The sequence below is a fragment of the Poeciliopsis prolifica genome, unplaced genomic scaffold (genome assembly GCF_027474105.1).
Source record: "Poeciliopsis prolifica strain line A6 unplaced genomic scaffold, Auburn_PproV2 SCAFFOLD026, whole genome shotgun sequence".
NCBI classification, from domain to species: domain Eukaryota; kingdom Metazoa; phylum Chordata; class Actinopteri; order Cyprinodontiformes; family Poeciliidae; genus Poeciliopsis; species Poeciliopsis prolifica.
This window is the reverse complement of record NW_026562401.1, coordinates 7,190,453-7,208,566: the sequence shown is the minus strand read 5'-3', so window position 1 is coordinate 7,208,566 and position 18,114 is coordinate 7,190,453. Positions and strand designations below refer to the sequence as shown.

At 34.3% G+C, this 18,114-nt stretch overlaps 2 protein-coding genes across 2 annotated transcripts; both read right to left on the bottom strand.

Annotated features, from left to right (window-relative positions):
* Positions 1-2,107: 2,107 nt before the first annotated feature.
* Positions 2,108-5,724, bottom strand: LOC129371367 (carcinoembryonic antigen-related cell adhesion molecule 5-like). The gene is made up of 6 exons (XM_055047937.1): positions 5,665-5,724; positions 5,273-5,581; positions 3,716-3,997; positions 3,350-3,616; positions 2,735-2,800; positions 2,108-2,497 (listed from the first exon to the last, which is right to left on the bottom strand). The coding sequence occupies exons 1-6, from the start codon at positions 5,717-5,719 to the stop codon at positions 2,472-2,474; spliced, it is 1,005 nt and encodes a 334-aa protein (XP_054903912.1). The 5' UTR covers positions 5,720-5,724; the 3' UTR covers positions 2,108-2,471.
* A 4,680-nt stretch (positions 5,725-10,404) lies between these two features.
* Positions 10,405-12,616, bottom strand: LOC129371368 (carcinoembryonic antigen-related cell adhesion molecule 20-like). The gene is made up of 5 exons (XM_055047938.1): positions 12,406-12,616; positions 11,932-12,189; positions 11,128-11,415; positions 10,767-11,042; positions 10,405-10,677 (listed from the first exon to the last, which is right to left on the bottom strand). Exons 1-5 carry the CDS (start codon positions 12,464-12,466, stop codon positions 10,577-10,579), a joined length of 984 nt encoding a protein of 327 aa, XP_054903913.1. The 5' UTR covers positions 12,467-12,616; the 3' UTR covers positions 10,405-10,576.
* Positions 12,617-18,114: the final 5,498 nt, after the last annotated feature.

Genomic DNA, 18,114 nt, shown 5'->3' with positions numbered 1-18,114 from the left:
ATTTTGCCCTGATGCACTGAGTTTTTATAGGTGCTCACATAGGAGTGTCCATTTACTGTAAACTCAGGTTCGTCATTTTCAACTTTTAATCAACCAAAGCCTCACATTGCGTCACTTTGAGGGATCACGTTGAGCCGTGGGCCTCAAAATGCAAAATGATTGTGCAACAATGTAAAAGTCTTTAAATGTAAGCTTATTTTTGTAAAAGAAACTTAATAATGAAATTAGTGCTAAAACAAAATCACATCAAATCAAAAACAAGAAATATAAATAAATATGAAACAAATGTAAGTAATGCTAATTTTTTTAAATCTCAAATGATAAAATCTGTATAGTATTTCAGTTGTCCAGTCATACAATGAACAATTGGACTGAATATATTAAACGTTGACAGGCTTTGTTAGAGGTCACCAGATTGTTCCTGTACCTTAATTTACTTGTTCTTCCTCTTGCTTTGTTTACTATAACCACAAACCCACAGTGATACCATATTTGTCCATGAACAGACCTTCCCATTGCTCTTAAAATAAAACGGTTGCAGAGTAAGCTGAATGAGTTAGTTTGTTTTCAATGGAGCGTCGTCTGCACATTATTGAAGAATAATTCAAGCTTAAAGTATCTCATATGATGCGTCTTTTGTGCTTTAAATCTCTTTCTGTCTATTGACAGAGCTCTGTTTGATAAAACAGATACCCAACAAACTCACAATGGTTGGCAATGACTTGAAAAGACTGTTTGAAATCTGTGACTAATGGACAAAAGGAGTGGCTGGTAATGCACCTGCTGCTCTGGATTATTTTGAATTTGTGTTTTTACTCATGAAGACTTTTTGACTGTTTAATTGTTTGTTTTTTTTTTTATGTGGAAGATTGTACAAGTGGATTAATGAGTGTAGATGCTCTAGCGAGTTTCCTCTGTACAGTGGCATCAGCACCACATATAGGATGTGAAGCTACAAGATCCAAAAGAATATCACCATTATACCATCTATCTCTGATCTTGAACAAGTGGGAAACAATTGATGGAACCAATAATTATGAGATTTTAATCTTTAGTGCTAACACACATAAATAAATGCTTTTCGTCAAAATAGTTTCACATCAAATGTTTGCCTTTTTTAAACAATCCTTAAACGTTTTGCAAACAGCACTATCAAGCAGCAAAGAGAAAAATTTTATTTTTTAGTGAGTAAAAGGCATTTGACGTATGGTGCATCAATAAAGTGTCCAAACTCTGATACTTTGTATGTTTTGTCGCATTAGTTTCAAACTTCAGTTTGTTTTAAAGGAATTTGATATGAAACATGGATCTAAAGTTGTGCATAATTGTGAAAAACATTTACAATGACACATTTCCTTTTAATTGTTATTTCAATTCTCTAGTTTAATTGACAAACTAAATCAGGTGTGCTGAAGCTTGATTACATGCCAGTGTAAGGATTTTTTTTTTCTGTGTTAATTTTGGTTTCTGTGTTTTGTTGAGTTTCTGTGTGGAGTTTTCCCGTCTCACCCTTCATTGAGTTCACATGTTCCTTGTTTCCCCTGATTGTCTCCATGTGTATTAAACCCACCTGTGTTGCTTGTCAGGTCGTTGTCTTGTCTGCTGTCAAGTCAAACATTGTTTGTTCATTTACTACCAGTTGCTATCAGAGATCTGCTCCTAGCTTTGCTCACTCTGTGCAACCTGAATTTTGGATATTTGTATACAATCGTCTTTAAATCGTAATTTCTCACCATAACTGCAGTCTGCTGCGTCTACCTCACCACCTCATAATCGCTAAGTCTGACAGCTAGTGAGACAGTTTTACTATTTAATTCAATTCCTCAAAAGGTTAAGGGACTTGGTCTCTTGAGGACTGCCGTTTGAGACCACTTATGTTTCTCAGATTTCTCATCACTGTCAACTTTTCCCTTTTTTTTTTTCTTCACTGGCTTTGGCATACTCATTTTTCTTTAAAATAAAGCCCTTCAAACAACACAAAATATTTAAAAGAATCATCTTTTATTTGTAGCTGTATTTAGAAAAGAAGAAATGCAAATAAATCACACAAAATGGTTTTGGCCTGATTTAATATTGTATTGGGTTTACATTTTTCACATTCTTTATTCACAGAATGATTAAATTAAACCAGAAAGGTTCAACGATGCATTAGAAATTTCTGAAGCAAAGAGAATGAAATTAACAGTTTTAAAATGTATATATGACATCAGTTATTTGTGTTGTCTAAAAAGTTATCAAATGATTAGAGAACACAGAAAATGTATAAAAACCTGAAACAATTTTAGCAGAATACATCTATTAATAACATAAGTATTTACCAACCAGATGGATATGTAACCTTGTTTGATTTAAATTTTGCTAAATGATTAAATTAAGATTTTCCCATTTATTTGTAAACGTGTGTCCCATCCCTTCAAATTATCCACATGATAAATCGAGACGGTGCAGCTTTTCTTGACGTTTCAAGTCATCTAAAGACTGAAATAGTCACAATTACCTGTAAAACAAAATAAAACTATAGTTATTTGTTAAATTACCAATGGAAATTAGTCGCTGGTTATGTTTCTATTTTTTAAAAAAAACTTGTACAAGTCCTTGTATTAAGCTTTATTTGTTTAAAGGTGGAGATATTATCTTGCTGAAAATAAAAATTGTCCAACATGTTCAATATCACCTTTTAAATTGACAATGTTAATAGTTTTAAAAGGTTTATAGTAAAAAATTGACAACTTGCCTGAAAAGAATCCAGTCAACAACAGCAGAGGAAGAAGAAAAACATTGGATTGCAGTTGTTGAGACCCTGAGCAGGAAAAAAGCAATCATTGCAACCTAATCTTCACATTTTAATTAAATGGCGAACATGAATTCTGAAACCAACCACATACCCAAATATTTTAGAATAATAGTCTTTCAATAAGAACACCATCTGCAAAATGCAACCACTTTAAGATACACGGTAAGACCTGGAGTACATTAATGCTTTAATTCACATACTTTGGGCCTAATGTTGCCAAGACAGAATAAACTATGGACAGTCTTGGAAATTGGAAATATGTTTATGAATCTAATTAGAACAGGCTTCAAATGGTTTCCTGGCTTTAGAATATGAGCTATAATATATGCTGTTGGTGAGGTTTTAAATAGAAAACAAATAAAACATGTTTAGTTGCATTGTATACTGTCAGTGTCTATTATATAAGACCTTGAGAACTCCTTCAGTAATCTTAAGAAAACAGATATGTGTCCATAATAAAACACAGTGTTCTACCTGAAAGGTGTTCTTTCCAGTCTAAAGCTGTATGAATGGGGAAAATATAAAATTTTGCCTCTAAACTAAGGAGAAACTTACTCGATATTGTGATGTGTGTTGTTACATTGCTGTATAGGTTTGTGCGGTTGTTGAAGGCCAGACAAGAATATGGACCGCTTTGTTCTGCTCTGACGTGGAAAAGCTCCAACATTGTTCCTGTAGCATTCACAAGATTTCCCCTGAAGCCCCACTGAAGCTGAGCAGGAGGGTTGGACTCTGCCAGACAGAGCATGCTCAGATTGGACCCAGCAGGGAAGGCAGTGGTGTTCAGTCCATTCACTGTGAGACGCATGTTATCCGGGCCGTCTGAGGAAGTGACAAAGAAATGAGCAGGAAGACGAAGATACTCTAAATCACCACTTTTCAGTGTAAATCAACTGACTGTGTAGAATTAAACCAACTCACAGCTGACAGTGAAGTTTACTGAATCACTGGTCCCATTACTGATAGGATTAAATACTTCACATCTAAATGGTCCCGAATCAAAGCGGCTCACGCTGACAATATTGAGAGAGGAGTTTCCATCAGTGAACTGAACTCTGTCAGTGGCTGTAACCTCAGAGCTGCCGTTCATCCAGCGGAAAGAGAGAGAAGATCCAGTAGAGACGGAGCAGTTGATGAGGCCTGTCGCTTGATGCTCTATCATATCACTCCGACTTACTCTGAGGGTCACATTGGAAATGGGTTCTGTGTAAGGAAAACGGAGAAACTGTTCACAAATTCACTTTGTAGGAGAAACTGCATCAGCCTAAAGGTTATAGTGAAAGTAAATATTTTATTCAAGAAGAATTTTAATTTAAGGAGTTTAAAATGTCTGGTGATGCTGATATTGGTCTCAAGAAAAATTGGTTTAGAATTCTGACAGCCACTTTTGCCCTCAGTCCAGTTAATGCTCCATGACTTTTTGAAATAAGAAAACAATGTTTGTCAAAATTTTATAAATATTTAATACATTTCTTTTCATTTTTAAAGAACCAAAATTTTATCTTTGTGTGTAGGTTTTACAATTAACAAAAATAAACTTTTACAAAAGTCCATATGAATTATTTTAAGGTAATAAAGCAATGATTGAAATTCAGTTATTGAAAATAAATGAAAATTTGAAAAATTCCCTTAAAATTGTTAGCAGACTTCCAATTTAAATATTTTTATATTTTTTAATGATATTTTGGAAAATTATTAAGAGCTGTGACCCAAAGAACCACTGGTAACTGAAGCTCAAGACTTTTTTTTTTCACAAACTGCCTTTTTAAGAAAAGGATAAAAACTATTAATTTCAAATAATTAAATATCAAAAGCAGCATTTTGCTAGCCTGAGAACTTGGTCTTCTTTTAACAATATATTTAGAGCTATATATTATAGGTTAAGTATGAAGTACTCATTGTTCATTGTCTTATTGAAAGGATTATTTCCTCAACCTTGATTGGTTAAAAAGAAACACTGTGATCGTAAAGAAATCGTAGTAAAAATACCGTAACATGAGATTGTTTTGAGCTGAAAAATTACAGTAAAGTTTTGCATAGATTTTCTGCTCACTCAGAAATTCAAACCAGACAGTTTTTCTCTTGTTACTTATTCCTTGACAGGTTCTATGAAAGTACAGGTTCAAGTGGACAGCAACACAAAGGGAAAGGGTGAGTGCTAACATTGAAACAAGCCAGAGGCACAGTCTCATCACCATGAAACCTGTGCGTGAGCCAGTTTATGACAGGAGGTAAACATCACAAGGCAGAAACATGAATTCCTGTAAACCCCCTCCCTCTCAGAAGAATTTTCTGGAATGAGTTTTCATAACAATAGAAACTTGTTCCAACGAAAATACATCAGCAGTTTTTCTCCTCAATGCACTGTTTTGAAATACTTATTATTATATCACCTTGGGTTCAAATATAGGCAGTTTACATATACACATATGAAAGGGGAATTATTATAAAATGTAAACACTTCCAGCGTATTCTCACCTACAACATTGAGATAAACACTGGCCTTCAGCAGCGGGTCGCCGCTCTGCACCTGGTAGAGCCCTGAGTCGGAGACGGTGAGGGCGCTCAGCGTGAGGGCTCCGCTGGTCACGCTCACAGAAGCCCTGCCGCTGTAACCTGGAAAAACTGCCTGCTGCTCCCCGAGCCACGTGAGGATGAAGGTTTCTTCCACCGCCCAGTTTCCGCTGGCCAGAGTCACAGAAGGACTCAGCGACAGTGTCACTGTGCTCCCCACAACTGCTGGGTTCATGGAGGGCTGAATCTCCACAGCATCACAGGACAGAAAACCTACAAAAACAGAAAACTAACTAAATATCCTACACATTAATCTCACTTTCACAGTTTTAGGAAATGTACTATTTTCCATGTACCTTGAAGTAAAGTCAAAATAACAATTATTGAAGCTCTGCAGGTTCTTTGCGCCATGTTTATTTTTTCAGTTGTCTGACAAACTATTTCTTATTTCAGGTTTTCTATACCTGTCTACTGTGTCCATCCCCTAACCCATAAACCTGCCCCCTCGTGTCTTATCTGCAGGTGGTTTTAGCTAGTTTGTGTTAAGTCATGACAAATTTACCAAAGGTGAAAAAATGTTGTTTGCAACAATGGGTGAAGTTTGGTTGAAAGATAAATGATGACAGAAGGCATGTGGGTGATAATGGGCTGTAAAGGGGTCAGGCCCACTGTTCGCTTTGAAAACAAATGTTGAAATTTTGATTTCAACATCATCATTGATTTCTGGTCACCAACAATATGTCGTTTCACTAATAAAGCTGTTTCTTATTAGTTCAAGTATTGCTGGAGTCTTCATCTCAACAGATATTTGATCCTTTCCAGTGAAGGTTAGTGAAGTTGAGCCAAAATCTTTTGGATATGGATATGTGCCCAAGCTTAAATATGATTTATTATAGTTTTCCTTCAATAAAAGAAAGATATACGCTTCATACTACTCATTCACAAGGCAGAATTTTTGGAAAACAACACTGAAGTGTCCTGTCAATAGATTCCCTTCCTTTTGGTGAGGATTTCAAAGTCATCATGGGCTCTTTGAGTGCTGTTAGCTGTCTTTGCACTAACCTTAGGTGGACTATCTCATCTTGATTTTGTGCCACAATCCCCATTTTAAATTGATCAAAGCAATGCAAGCAAATTCATTTTACACCTGTTTTAAAAATATTAAGAACTGTGACACTGATTTGCAAGTTGCTGTGATGTTTTTTTTTTTTTTTTTTCAAACTTTTGAGAGCTTCACAGTGAGACTCTTCTATTTAACCCTCCTGTTATGTTCATTTCTGGGGTACAGTAATAATTTTCCTGGGTCAATTTGATCCTTGAAGTATTTAATCATGCCATACTGTCAGAAACCAAAAGATTCCTCCAAAACATTTTAATATTTGATTTTTAACTCAATACTATCCATTTCAATTAATATTTGTGCAATGATTTCTTATTTCTCACAAATAAGGGATCAGTGATGACAATTTACAATTTTTCACAGTAGCAAGGTTAATTAAAGAGAAACACAAAATGTTTACATAAAACAGCTGATGTGCAAACCAGAGGAACATGAGAAACAAAGCGTCTTTGCTAACAGAATGACAAAACCGTGGAAAAATGAGGAATAGCTTGAGGGGAATCACAGTCAGCAGAGATGAGGAGATAGAAAGCAGCTGTTCAGATCAGAGTGAAATAAAGGGGGAAAAAAACCCTGAAACTTACATAAACAGTAACATCAAACGATAAGTACACAGTAAATGACTAAAGAGTAATAAATAACAAATGGAAAATTTAAGTGAATTAACAGAAAGGAAATAATCCATTGTACATTGTACCACATTGGTTTGAAATCTAGGCAAAAGTTTATTATGAGATACAATGATAAACTAAGAACCAAATATAAGGACTAAACTAAAACAAAAATAACCATGAAAGTCAAAACACCTGAGCTTCATTTAGTGTGATGATGTTAGAGAAAAGGGGGGAAACTGAAATGAATTGTTGGTGGTCCTACCATTTTTTGCACATTTCCACAGACAGTGGTCACAGAGTGCCTCACAAGAATGATAAACTAAAATATGCAACAATGTACAATATAGAAAACAAACACAATTTAATCATAAATGTGAATCATTAAAGCTCAAGTTTAACCATATCATTCTCTTGAAAGACTCCACACTTTACAAATTACACTTTCTCAAAGCGTTAGTAGGTTTGTATGTCAAAAATAAATTCTATAATGAGCTAATTTTTTTTAAGTACATTTTCAAAAGGGCAGAATTAAACAGCAGCTTATACTACATCCAGCATTGTGCTAAATGTTTGTTCTCAAACTTCTCTTAATACTCTTCTCCGAAGGATAAAAATCACTTTATAATCTAAGTGACAAATCCTGCAAATGTATAATAAAGTGTTATTTTCACAGCTTTTACAACAAGGTTCTTATCTGCTCCTTCCTGACATTCAAATGTGCCCTTTTTTCAAGTATTATGTCTCACATAAAGGAACAATTGTGTGCTTCACAATAGCTCTCAGTAGGCAACAGGGGCTCTATTGTGATTGTGGTGGAGCAAGGGTCAGTATTTGATTGAGGTCATGCAAATGACCCTAGAAAGACTGATTGATGTCTAGGTAATTTGTATAGCATGAAGGTCAGTGTGTTTATGATGTAAAAATGCAGATATTGTCTTTTTGAAACCTGATATTCGTTCTTTACTTCACAGGAATTTGAAGTGATTCTGGATTCAAAGACAGGCACACCCTGGATAAATACCCAAAGTATTACAGGAAACAGAAGCAGAGCCACTTTCACATTTGTTCAGTTTAGCAATAAGTCATGTCTTTGGCCTGTGGGGGGTGGAGGGGAAATCTGGACACCTGCATAAAAGCCAAACAAGCACTGGGAGCATGCAAAGTTCACACAGGAAGGCAGAGCCGCTGAGGGGTGACTGTAAACCACTGCTGCACCGGGCCACTCCTTTTATAATCCAGTTTCTGTTTCTCCCTTTCCTGCCATCATGTTAGAGGTTAAAGGTGCATATAAGCAGACCTGTGTAGACGTCCCTCCTTCAACATTGCCTGGACTTCTGCAGCCCAATTGTTACTATAGCAGAACCTGGACCTCTTGCCAGAGTCAGGCTTTAAAAAGCTTCAGCCTCTAATATTGTTATTACCTTTTGGCAGCAGTAGGAGCAGTAGTTGATTTTTATAAATAAAAGAAATCTGACCCTGTCTCATAGTTTTGTTGTAATGCAGCAATATAAATGTTTTTACTAAATTTCAAAATCTTAGAAACACATTCCACCCCATAATATAAACCATTTTAATTTATACTAAATTATATTGTAATCACAAATTTTAGCTGAATTGTTTGATTTGACTCAGAGTTGCAGCCTCACATGTCCTAAGAATGACAAATATGATAAAATGCTACTTATTATAACAGAACTGGTTAGGTGAAATACATTTCAGTAGATTTGAACTTAACAGTGGAATAAAAACAATAAAATTCTATTTTATGTTTTGAATAATTCAAGTGTTTGCAACTTTGAATGCAGGAAACACTATAAAATCCCTGCATTAGCATTTAATTTACAACAGTATAGAAAATTAATAGCCTACATGACATTATGCATTTATATAACTTGAGCAGAAGAACTACATTTCCCAGAAGAATCTGTTAAGTTGGTGTTTCCTTTCACAAAATCTTGATATTTTAGTAATTGAATTACAACTTTCAAAACAATATGAACAACTAATTGACGACTGAAAAGTAATTCCCAATAATCAATATCAATATCTCTCCCAGTGTTAATTTGAACACAGAATATATGGAGTATGGGCACAGAAATTTATGAGAAGAGCGCCCCCTTATGGCAATTAAAAAGTATGACACTGACCAGAAAGTTGAAAGAAAATCAAATTAGTGCCCATAAAACTGTTTGTGTGTGTGTGCATGGGTGTGTGTGTGAGTAAAATAGGGGAAGGTGCAAATTACATTCTTCATTGGTTTTATGGTTATTTATAATTTCATCTTCATACTACATTTAAAGAACATTTAATCCTACATATTTTAATGTTAAAAATCAGCACATGAAAAAAAATATTTGATGGATTTATGGTGACTCATTTAAACTCACTAAAAAATCTTAAAGAAATGCACATATTTCTTTAAGAAAAGAAGACAGAAGTTTGTTAAAGAGGCCATTTCTTTCTTCTTGTGTGTTTATTTTCTTTCTGCCTAAGCAGTGATTAACATCGTATCTTTAGAGGGGGGAAATTATTGAGCAATAAGAAATGGTAAAAAATATAAAGTTTGGTCCTGTTCATATAGTGTAAGTCAAGCTGCTGAAGATTTTTGTCAGTGCTTTCAAAGTACTGCAGGGTTATACTTTTCAAGAAAAACAAGCTATAAAGTGCCATATTAAAACATTTCAGCTAATCATTAATGAGGGTCAAGTGTACAAATCTACCAAACTGAAATTCCAGTTTTGATTCCCAAATACTTAAAATAAGTAAGAACAGTTAATAAAGAACAGAGATAAGGGTACGATTCACACTGTTATGTTTCTGAAAATCCACTGAAAAACAAGGCACAAAAAAAGCCTTCAGTTATCCTGAGTTTGTTCAGTGATATACTTATCTGTTGTATTTGCTCAGCTTCAGACGGATACAAAAAAGACTGAGTCATTACCAAAATATGGCCAATGATAAACCTTGGACAAATTAAACCTGTTCTTAGTATTCTGAGTTAACTCACACTCCTAGGAATGTGAAATCAAACACTGAGAGATAAAAAGACTAACATTGAGAATTGTATGTTAGCAGATGTAATGCACATGATACTGGATGAACATGTCTGATCCAATATGTAACTATTCTTCTTAATCAAAAGCAATACAGGATGTGATGTAATGGATTGGTTACTGAACTTTAATGAAGAGTCTCTTAAAGTTTAGCAGTAATAACTTGTTTCACAACCTCTTTCATAAGCCTGAACTTTCCTTAGACAAATGCGTCATGAAAACAGTTCATGTTAAGCAGAAGGTGTTTTGAGAAAGAGAACAGTCCGGTCTTTCATAAAACAAATCATTTATTATTGATCAGTGCAGCGTCAGGCTAACCAAAAATCACCAAATAAATGAAGGCGATTAAGTTTTTTAAGGTTTAAATTAACCTGATTCTTAATATTTTTTGTGTCTAGCAGCTTTGTGTAATCCAGTGTAATAGCAATAAAACAGACAAACCAAGGAAATGTTACAAATAAATAGCATGAAAAGACATAATTTAAAACTTAATTCCAGGTGAGAGCATGTGAATCAAAAGGAAACAGAAAACTAGCAGTGAAAGTTTACTGAACTGCACCTCTGATCCAGAAATTGGAACACCTGTTTAAAGATATAGAAAAAAAGTACAAATTAATACTTTGTTTATATGTTACTAGACAAAAGACTACAGACTGAAGATGGGTCATTACCTTTAACTTCCACCATCTTTGTGTCCTCCGCTGAGCGTCCTGCAGCTTTGTTCTCGGCGATACATGTGAAGTTCTGAAACGTCCCAGGATTGGAGGGAATCCACTTGAGGTGGTTTGTGTTGACTGAAAAGTAGGTTCCTACAGGGAAACCTCCTCTGAACTGCCACCTAATACTGCATTCAACATTTATGGTGCAGCTGGTCAGACAGGTGAACTGACTCAACCTGCCAGGAAACACAACATCAGGCCCGCTGATGGTGACGTTCCATGGATCAACTACAAAAGAGTCACGAGTGCAGATAATGTCACAACAGTGTGTTATTTGTAGTTACTTAATCATTTCCTCCATTTGCAAACTTACAGCTGAGCAGGAATCCCAGGCTGTAAACTCTCGTCTTGGATGTTGGCAGATAAATCTCACACTGATAGAAACCGGCATCAGAAGAGAGCAGGGAGTCAAAATGAAGAGTGAGATTGTTTTGAAGGAACCTCATATTTTCACGCTGAGTCACTTTCTGTCCATCTTTGTACCAGACAATATCTGTCGGACCCTGGTGGCCTCTGGATGCAGAACCCTGGCAATGCAAACTGAGCGGCTGGTTGAGAAAAGGGACGATGTTCGGAGGACGGATTCGCACAGAGACTGGATCTGTTACACAAGATCCAAAGGAAAGAAGGACTTCAGTTCATTTATAATCTATTATGTTGAAAGAACAATGTATTACATTCATCAAAATAAAGGGAATATTTTTTTTCTCCTTTTAAGTCAAAGTACACAATAATATCCAAAAATGTAGGAAGTAAAGTACTATCCATAGGTGTTGTTGGTTGAATATAAATCAAGTCAAGGTAAAATTTTGAAAACTGTGTCAAGCATCCATCTGCATTCTAGACTTTTACATTATTTTTATATATGAAAAACTGTTTATTTTGGATAATTAAACAACATCTAGGATGAAAACATGTAAAGTTTAGAAAATTATTCTGCAATCAGACACACAATGTAGCATTTTGCCTTTTTGTTAATTCAACTTATTAAGAAAGATGATCTAGCTATTTTAGCAAAATGACTGAAAATACATAGTTGCAGGATATTCACGTACAGTTCCTACTTACAATGTTTGACCAAATACATTTAGTTACCACCTGACTCCACTCTACTTACTCCAAATCTCTACAATGGTGGTCGTACTGCGAGTGATTCCGGTTTTGTTATTGAAAACGATGCACTGCAGTTCCACTGAAACACCCTGTCCATTTGGTGTCCAGGATAATGTGCTTCCATTGACTGTCCTGCCATTAAAGTTCCAGCTGTAGACGCAGTTTGGAAAACAGGACGAAGAGCAGGTGAAGGTGGTGAGGGAGCCAGCAGTCACCCTGCCGGTCCAGGAGATCTGCATGGATGCATCAAATCCTGGTGAACCTGAGGATGAGAAAGAGTCAACATGATCGTTAACAACTATGGTTCTTTGATATAAAATGAAAATAAATAAATTGTTTTTATTTCTGATGAAAGTATTTAAACAAATGGCAAAATTGAATTAACAGTCTTTATTTTTAGATAGATAACAAAAACTGTCTATATAGAGAGATTATAAATAAGTACATGTCAAAAATTAAAGAAAATAAGTTTTCTCACCCAAGAGTGCCAGCAGCAGAGCACAGTAAAGAGTCTTTTTGATCGCAGTAAAGCTGTTCATCTCTGCTTGAAGAAGTAATCTTGCCTGTCAATGTTTGATTCTTAATTTATCAGTTCAAACATTTCACAACAAAAGAATTCACGTAGTGATGAAATCATTGTGAGCCACAAAGCTGGAAGTTTCCCAAGTGAAAAGTGGAAATTCGTCACCTAGTTGTGTCAAAATTGCATAATAGCGTTGCACATTTTTGTGTGATAATTTCTGACGCCACTAGATGGCGTGCGGTGACAGAACACGCTCCATAGTTGCCATTTCTCCTCTTGCTTCAAATGAAAGTTTATTACAAACATATTTTTCAGAAGAAAAACCTGTTCAAAATTTCAATTATGAAATGAAGCTGAATGTAATTAGAGTTACAATTTAATCATCAGTTTAAATTTTAAAAATCACTCAGAACTTAAACACATTAATGATATCTCCCTTTAAAACTAAACGTCAAACTATTTTCATTTGGTAATGTGTTTTGGCAATGTTTGACAGTTATTGATAGGGAGAACTTCCAAAGAAATTAAATGAGCAAAACCTTTCTTGTAAAGCATTATATTTATTCTGTGACTATATTTTTATTTGCATTTACTGACCTGTGACGCATTGAATGTGTTTGGAAGCAGTCAAGATGAATCCGATAAAATTGCAAGTGCAATTGATAGCTGACTTGTTTAAACACAAAATACTTCTTTTACAGTCCTGCCATCTGAGTAAATTGTACTGTAATTACACAGTTATTCACTATAAAATTTGAAGAATCTATATAAATTTGCCTAATTGCTTCTTTAAACTTTGTCAATGACCATTTATAAGTGTAAGACAGTAGAAAAGTGGAAAAGTTTGTAGTGTGCAGAATCACACTACAATTATAATTAAATTGTTTAAAAAGACTCAGTGATATAAGAACTCCAAAAGCACCAGGATCAACAACTGAAAATGTTTATCATAATTAGAAACCACAAAGTTGCAAAATACTTTATGGTTTTGTATTTTGCATATACAGCAGTTATAGCAACATGTCAAGTCTTTGTCGCACATTCACAATGACTTTAAACACTGCTACTTGTTCCTTCATGAAACGACAAAGAATACAAGTAAACAATTGAGGTAAGTGGAAAAAAGTTTAAGATCAGAAAAAATGTCCTGACTCAGTATGAAAGGGAGTTCAAATTTTATTGACGCAGAGTTTATTGTCTCTAAGGTTACATGTTGAGGAGGAAGTCTAAAGTTTAATGGGTCTCATCCTGACCTATTATGAACTTCCTCTAAGGCACTTTGTTCATCTTTATTACCCATTTACCCACAGGTGCAAAAGTCACAATATGTGATGCAGAAGACACAACGTCATATGGTAACATTTCTCTTGTAACACTTTGGATATCTGTTGAAGATATAGCCTGAGGAAGGGTTTTATCGTTATCATGTCAGAAGAATATTGCACCTTTGTAATCTAGTTTTGAATTCTCCTCCAGGTTCCCCATGTTGGGTTACTAAAGTTTCTGATACTAACAGTATTAGTTTTAACACTTATCCACCTAAACGTGTTCATAGTTGTGACATTACAATGATTTAACACTGTGGTGAATAAATTTGCAGTAAAGCCTTAAAAACATCAGTACACAGATGACCTTTTGACCTCAAAAAGATAATTATGGCTCATTTCACATATTCTGTGGTCTTGGCACAAGAATAAGGAAATGATTTGCTTTCTGACCTTAAAGCAACATCTGGTTAATTATTCAATGATAGATCAGATGTGATAGCAATAAACGAACACGTACAAGGAAGTACATCAACTTTATCTTTAAAAGGCGATTATCACGATGATCTGGTGTTTATTCATTTATATTCAAGGACCCTTTTAAACTCCATTAGGGCTTTATTTTCCTTTTTGTTCTTATTTTTTGTTTAGTTCCTAGAAGCAGATGTAAAAGACTAAAGAAATAAATTTTGTTAAAACAGTAATCCTTTTTTGTTTTTCGAAACCAACAGTTGCTGAAGAAACATTTGCTCTCATAAACTCCCATCATATGTCCTCTTCCTGGTTCAAAGTCTGACGCTTTCGGTAGATGCTGGGAAACTGATAGAGACTCTCGTTCATCTCATTCAAAGCCAATAAGGAAATGTTTTCTCAACCAAATTCTAAATCAACTAGTTGTTCTGTTATTATTATTATTACTGTTGATAAGAATATGATAGATAGATCTTTGCTTAGTAGGATCACAGTATGTAGTCATCCTGATTAAAATGACCCTTTATGGATCAATCACTGATGGTAGAGTGTTCTACTGTATTCTACACAGACAGCCTATGACAAACAAAAAACAAAAAAACAATATTTTTCTGTATTTTCAAGCAGATTTATCTCAGCTAGAAGCCTCCCAAATAAACATTTTCTTATTTCCTATAACTGTCTAAAACGCAAAGCAAAAACATTTCATTCTCATTGGCCAATGAATTTGAAACCTTCCAGATAAAGCTTCATTTTATCACTAAATTTCATCGACTTTGAATATAAAAATGTGTACAGTAGGAAAGTAAAACAAACTGAATCCAATTCAAACAATTGCATCTTTCCCTTTACAATCTGACACTAAAGATTGTAGCTGTCTCAAACACAAACATTATCTGCTTTTTAATTTTTAATAAATTAATCGCCTTATTTAACATATAAAATGTTTTCAAAACAGAGTAACTCCTTAATTCAGCAAAACATATTCTCACTCATGAGTTTCACCAGCAGAGGCCGACAAAGAAGTTTGAAAGTTACTGAAAAGTACATCAAAATTATTTCATATTTCAGGAAAGCACATATTTTATTAAATCAACAGTTAATGACTGAGTCAATGCTGAGCTAACATGTTGAAATTTCTGTATTTTTACGTTTAAATGAACTTATAATTACTGAGTTTGGAAGGTTATTGGTGTGTAGTTTAAAAATATGTTTATCAATAAGAAAAATATGCATAGATACATATAAGTGTATTTATTTTATTGGAATATTTATTACTATCATGACTATTAATAATAGTTTTGAAATGTTGCACTACATGATACAACACCAGATGGCGTATTGTGAGGTTAGTTACTTATTACCTACTGTCCCTCCTGCTAAAGTCCTCCAGAAAATGTTGTCTGTTTGAGCATGTGTGCATTTTCAGCTCCAAACCTTTGAGTTTCACAAATAAATCAAAGCATGCCCAGGAAATCATGTAACTTTTACTAAATGAAAGTCAGTTTTTATTACATCATGAATACAAAGACTCTTATGTGTCTGTTTCAGTTTCAAATAAAATTAAAATGCAAATGTCTTTTTGCAATTGTTATTGAAATTAGTTACATTGCTGTCCTGTAACTGGACTGTCACTTTGTATTTGTTCATACTGAATTTTAATTTTATTGATGTGTAGTTCTTGAAACAAATTGATAACCTCCTCCTCTTTTATTGGTTATTTTATTTTTTGTCATTTCTGTTGCTTCTTTCTTTTAAATGAGTTACCAGAGCTACACTAACAAGACAGCATAAATTAGTTACAACTGCTAAAAATCCTCCTTGTTGCTCATTTACATATATGGTAGTTTATGGAAGAAATATGAAAGAAAGTTGATAATTCACGTAATGCTTTGACAATATCATTTTGTGGCTCTTTTATGTGCTTACTACAACGACAGTTGTAGGGACACTGAACTTTGAATTTTTTGCTGCTCTGTTACTGGAAATGAATTTGATTTTACCTTAGATTTACTTCCTCATTTTCATCATGTTAAATGTTTTATCTTTTAGCAACAATAACTTTGAAGCATCTTTGAAGTCATTCACATATGACACTGACATGTTCAGTTCCCATCAAAAGGCATTAAAATATACACTGGATCATACATGTTTGACTTAATTTGTCAAACAAGTATAAAGCTTTCTATAGAAAAAGAACAAACCTATAATAATTTATATTGGTCCCAACAACAGTAGTGCAGCTACCATATTACCCAAATTAAAATAAGGGCTAGGGTTTAATCTCAGGCTTGTAGCTTAATTCTTCAAAATGACTACATTACTATCTTTTACATTTCCTAAAGAAACTGGCTGAAATCACCAATCAGTAAAAATTTCAAGAATAGATTTAATCACTGAAATCATTTTTAGGTAACAGTGATCTATTCACAATCAAACTATTTCATATACATAGAAAAGATAATGAAGGTCTTAAACATCTTTATTTCAACAGTATCAGTAAGAATTTTCTTGCATGAAATGAAACAGGTTTCACAGCTCAATATAGGTGTTTCAAAATATTTAATTCAGATGCTATTTTAGATATTTCAGTCTCTAAATGTCAATACTTTAAATTTATAACCAAATAAGTGCATGTTCCCTCATTTTTAATACTGGTTTTCAAAATGAACTTTGGACATTTAGGCAGAGAAAGGCCATTTTAATCTTATCAGAGCAACACCTGATATAAGGTTATAAATGGCCGGTGTTTATGACACAGTTCCCGCATCTACCAGGAACAACACTATTCGTTTTTGTGGTCTATCACAGTACAATGACTTTGTGTTTTGTGAGGCTCAAATAGAAGTGGAGAATGTTATAGCTGAGACGGTATTGAGACCAGTGCAATCATAAAATACAAGTAAACCAATACAAATGAAATTGAAGACCTTTGTTTTACTGTAAAAATTATTTTTAAGCTGCATTTCCATTAGGACTAAGGGATAAGTTAAGCTGTAGTTGCAGCAATTCGCCATCAAAGGGCGTATTGAACACAGTGAGCACTCCGCACTCGACAAGCCAATTCAACCAAATGGCTGCTGCTCAACGGAGGAGTGTTAATAATAATTAATAAAAAGAGAAACCACACTGATTAATTATAGAAGCCACTTCATATAAATCTTCTCATACAATCCGATGATCAAGAATAAAAATAATAGATACAATAACTTGTAGTTTCAAATAGTATCAAGAGTTTCCATGTCTTCAGAACACAAGGTTAATCGGATTATGTTTAATTCTGGACCAACTATTATCTTATCGAGAAATTTAAATAAATATTAAAGGTAATATGGGAAGACTGATGATCTGAATTTCACCTGAATACTGAAGTTAAATAGAACAATGAGAAGTGTTGTGTTCATAGCAAACATGTGAATCATAATATAGCTGTCAGGACCCTGAGTTTTTAAATTGGGTTTTGTTTATTTCTGTCTTTCTTTGTTTCTCTTTTATTTAGCTCAATTATATTCTGTTTCACTGTAGTTCAGTCCTTCTTGGTTACTAGTTTAATTAGGTTTCTTTAGTTATTATTTGTGTCAGATTTATTTTCTGTTTCCTCAATATTCTCCTTCGCCCACATGCCATCTTTCTCTGTCCGTCTTCTCAGTCTGCCTCCTGCTTCCTACACTCACACCTGCAACCATTTCGCTCATCAGCCCAGATCTTTGGTTTTAGCCGTCAACCTTCCAGTATTTTAGCACTTCATTGTCAGTCATTACTCACCAGTTAATTTTGTCACTCATCCCTTATTTCCCTGAAATCTCTACGTGTCTCCTATTTGACTTTGTTTCAATTTTTCTGTTTCCCAGGACTTTCACATTTTTTAAAGTTTTATTCTTTGTTTTTTCATGAAATGTACAACAGAACTTTCATGTCTCTCACCTGA

What these genes read in the sequence shown, in the direction of transcription:
- LOC129371367 (XM_055047937.1), bottom strand. Translation starts at nt 5,719, where the DNA reads ATGGCGCAAAGAACCTGCAGAGCTTCAATAATTGTTATTTTGACTTTA. An exon ending in TGTTTATCTCAATGTTGTAG is followed by an intron (nt 3,998 to 5,272) that starts GTGAGAATACGC and finishes TTCCTTACACAG; the next exon opens with AACCCATTTCCAATGTGACC. An exon ending in AGTAAACTTCACTGTCAGCT is followed by an intron (nt 3,617 to 3,715) that starts GTGAGTTGGTTT and finishes TCACTTCCTCAG; the next exon opens with ACGGCCCGGATAACATGCGT.
- LOC129371368 (XM_055047938.1), bottom strand. Translation starts at nt 12,466, where the DNA reads ATGAACAGCTTTACTGCGATCAAAAAGACTCTTTACTGTGCTCTGCTG. An exon ending in CACCATTGTAGAGATTTGGA is followed by an intron (nt 11,416 to 11,931) that starts GTAAGTAGAGTG and finishes CTTGTGTAACAG; the next exon opens with ATCCAGTCTCTGTGCGAATC. An exon ending in AAAGATGGTGGAAGTTAAAG is followed by an intron (nt 10,678 to 10,766) that starts GTAATGACCCAT and finishes ATCTTTAAACAG; the next exon opens with GTGTTCCAATTTCTGGATCA.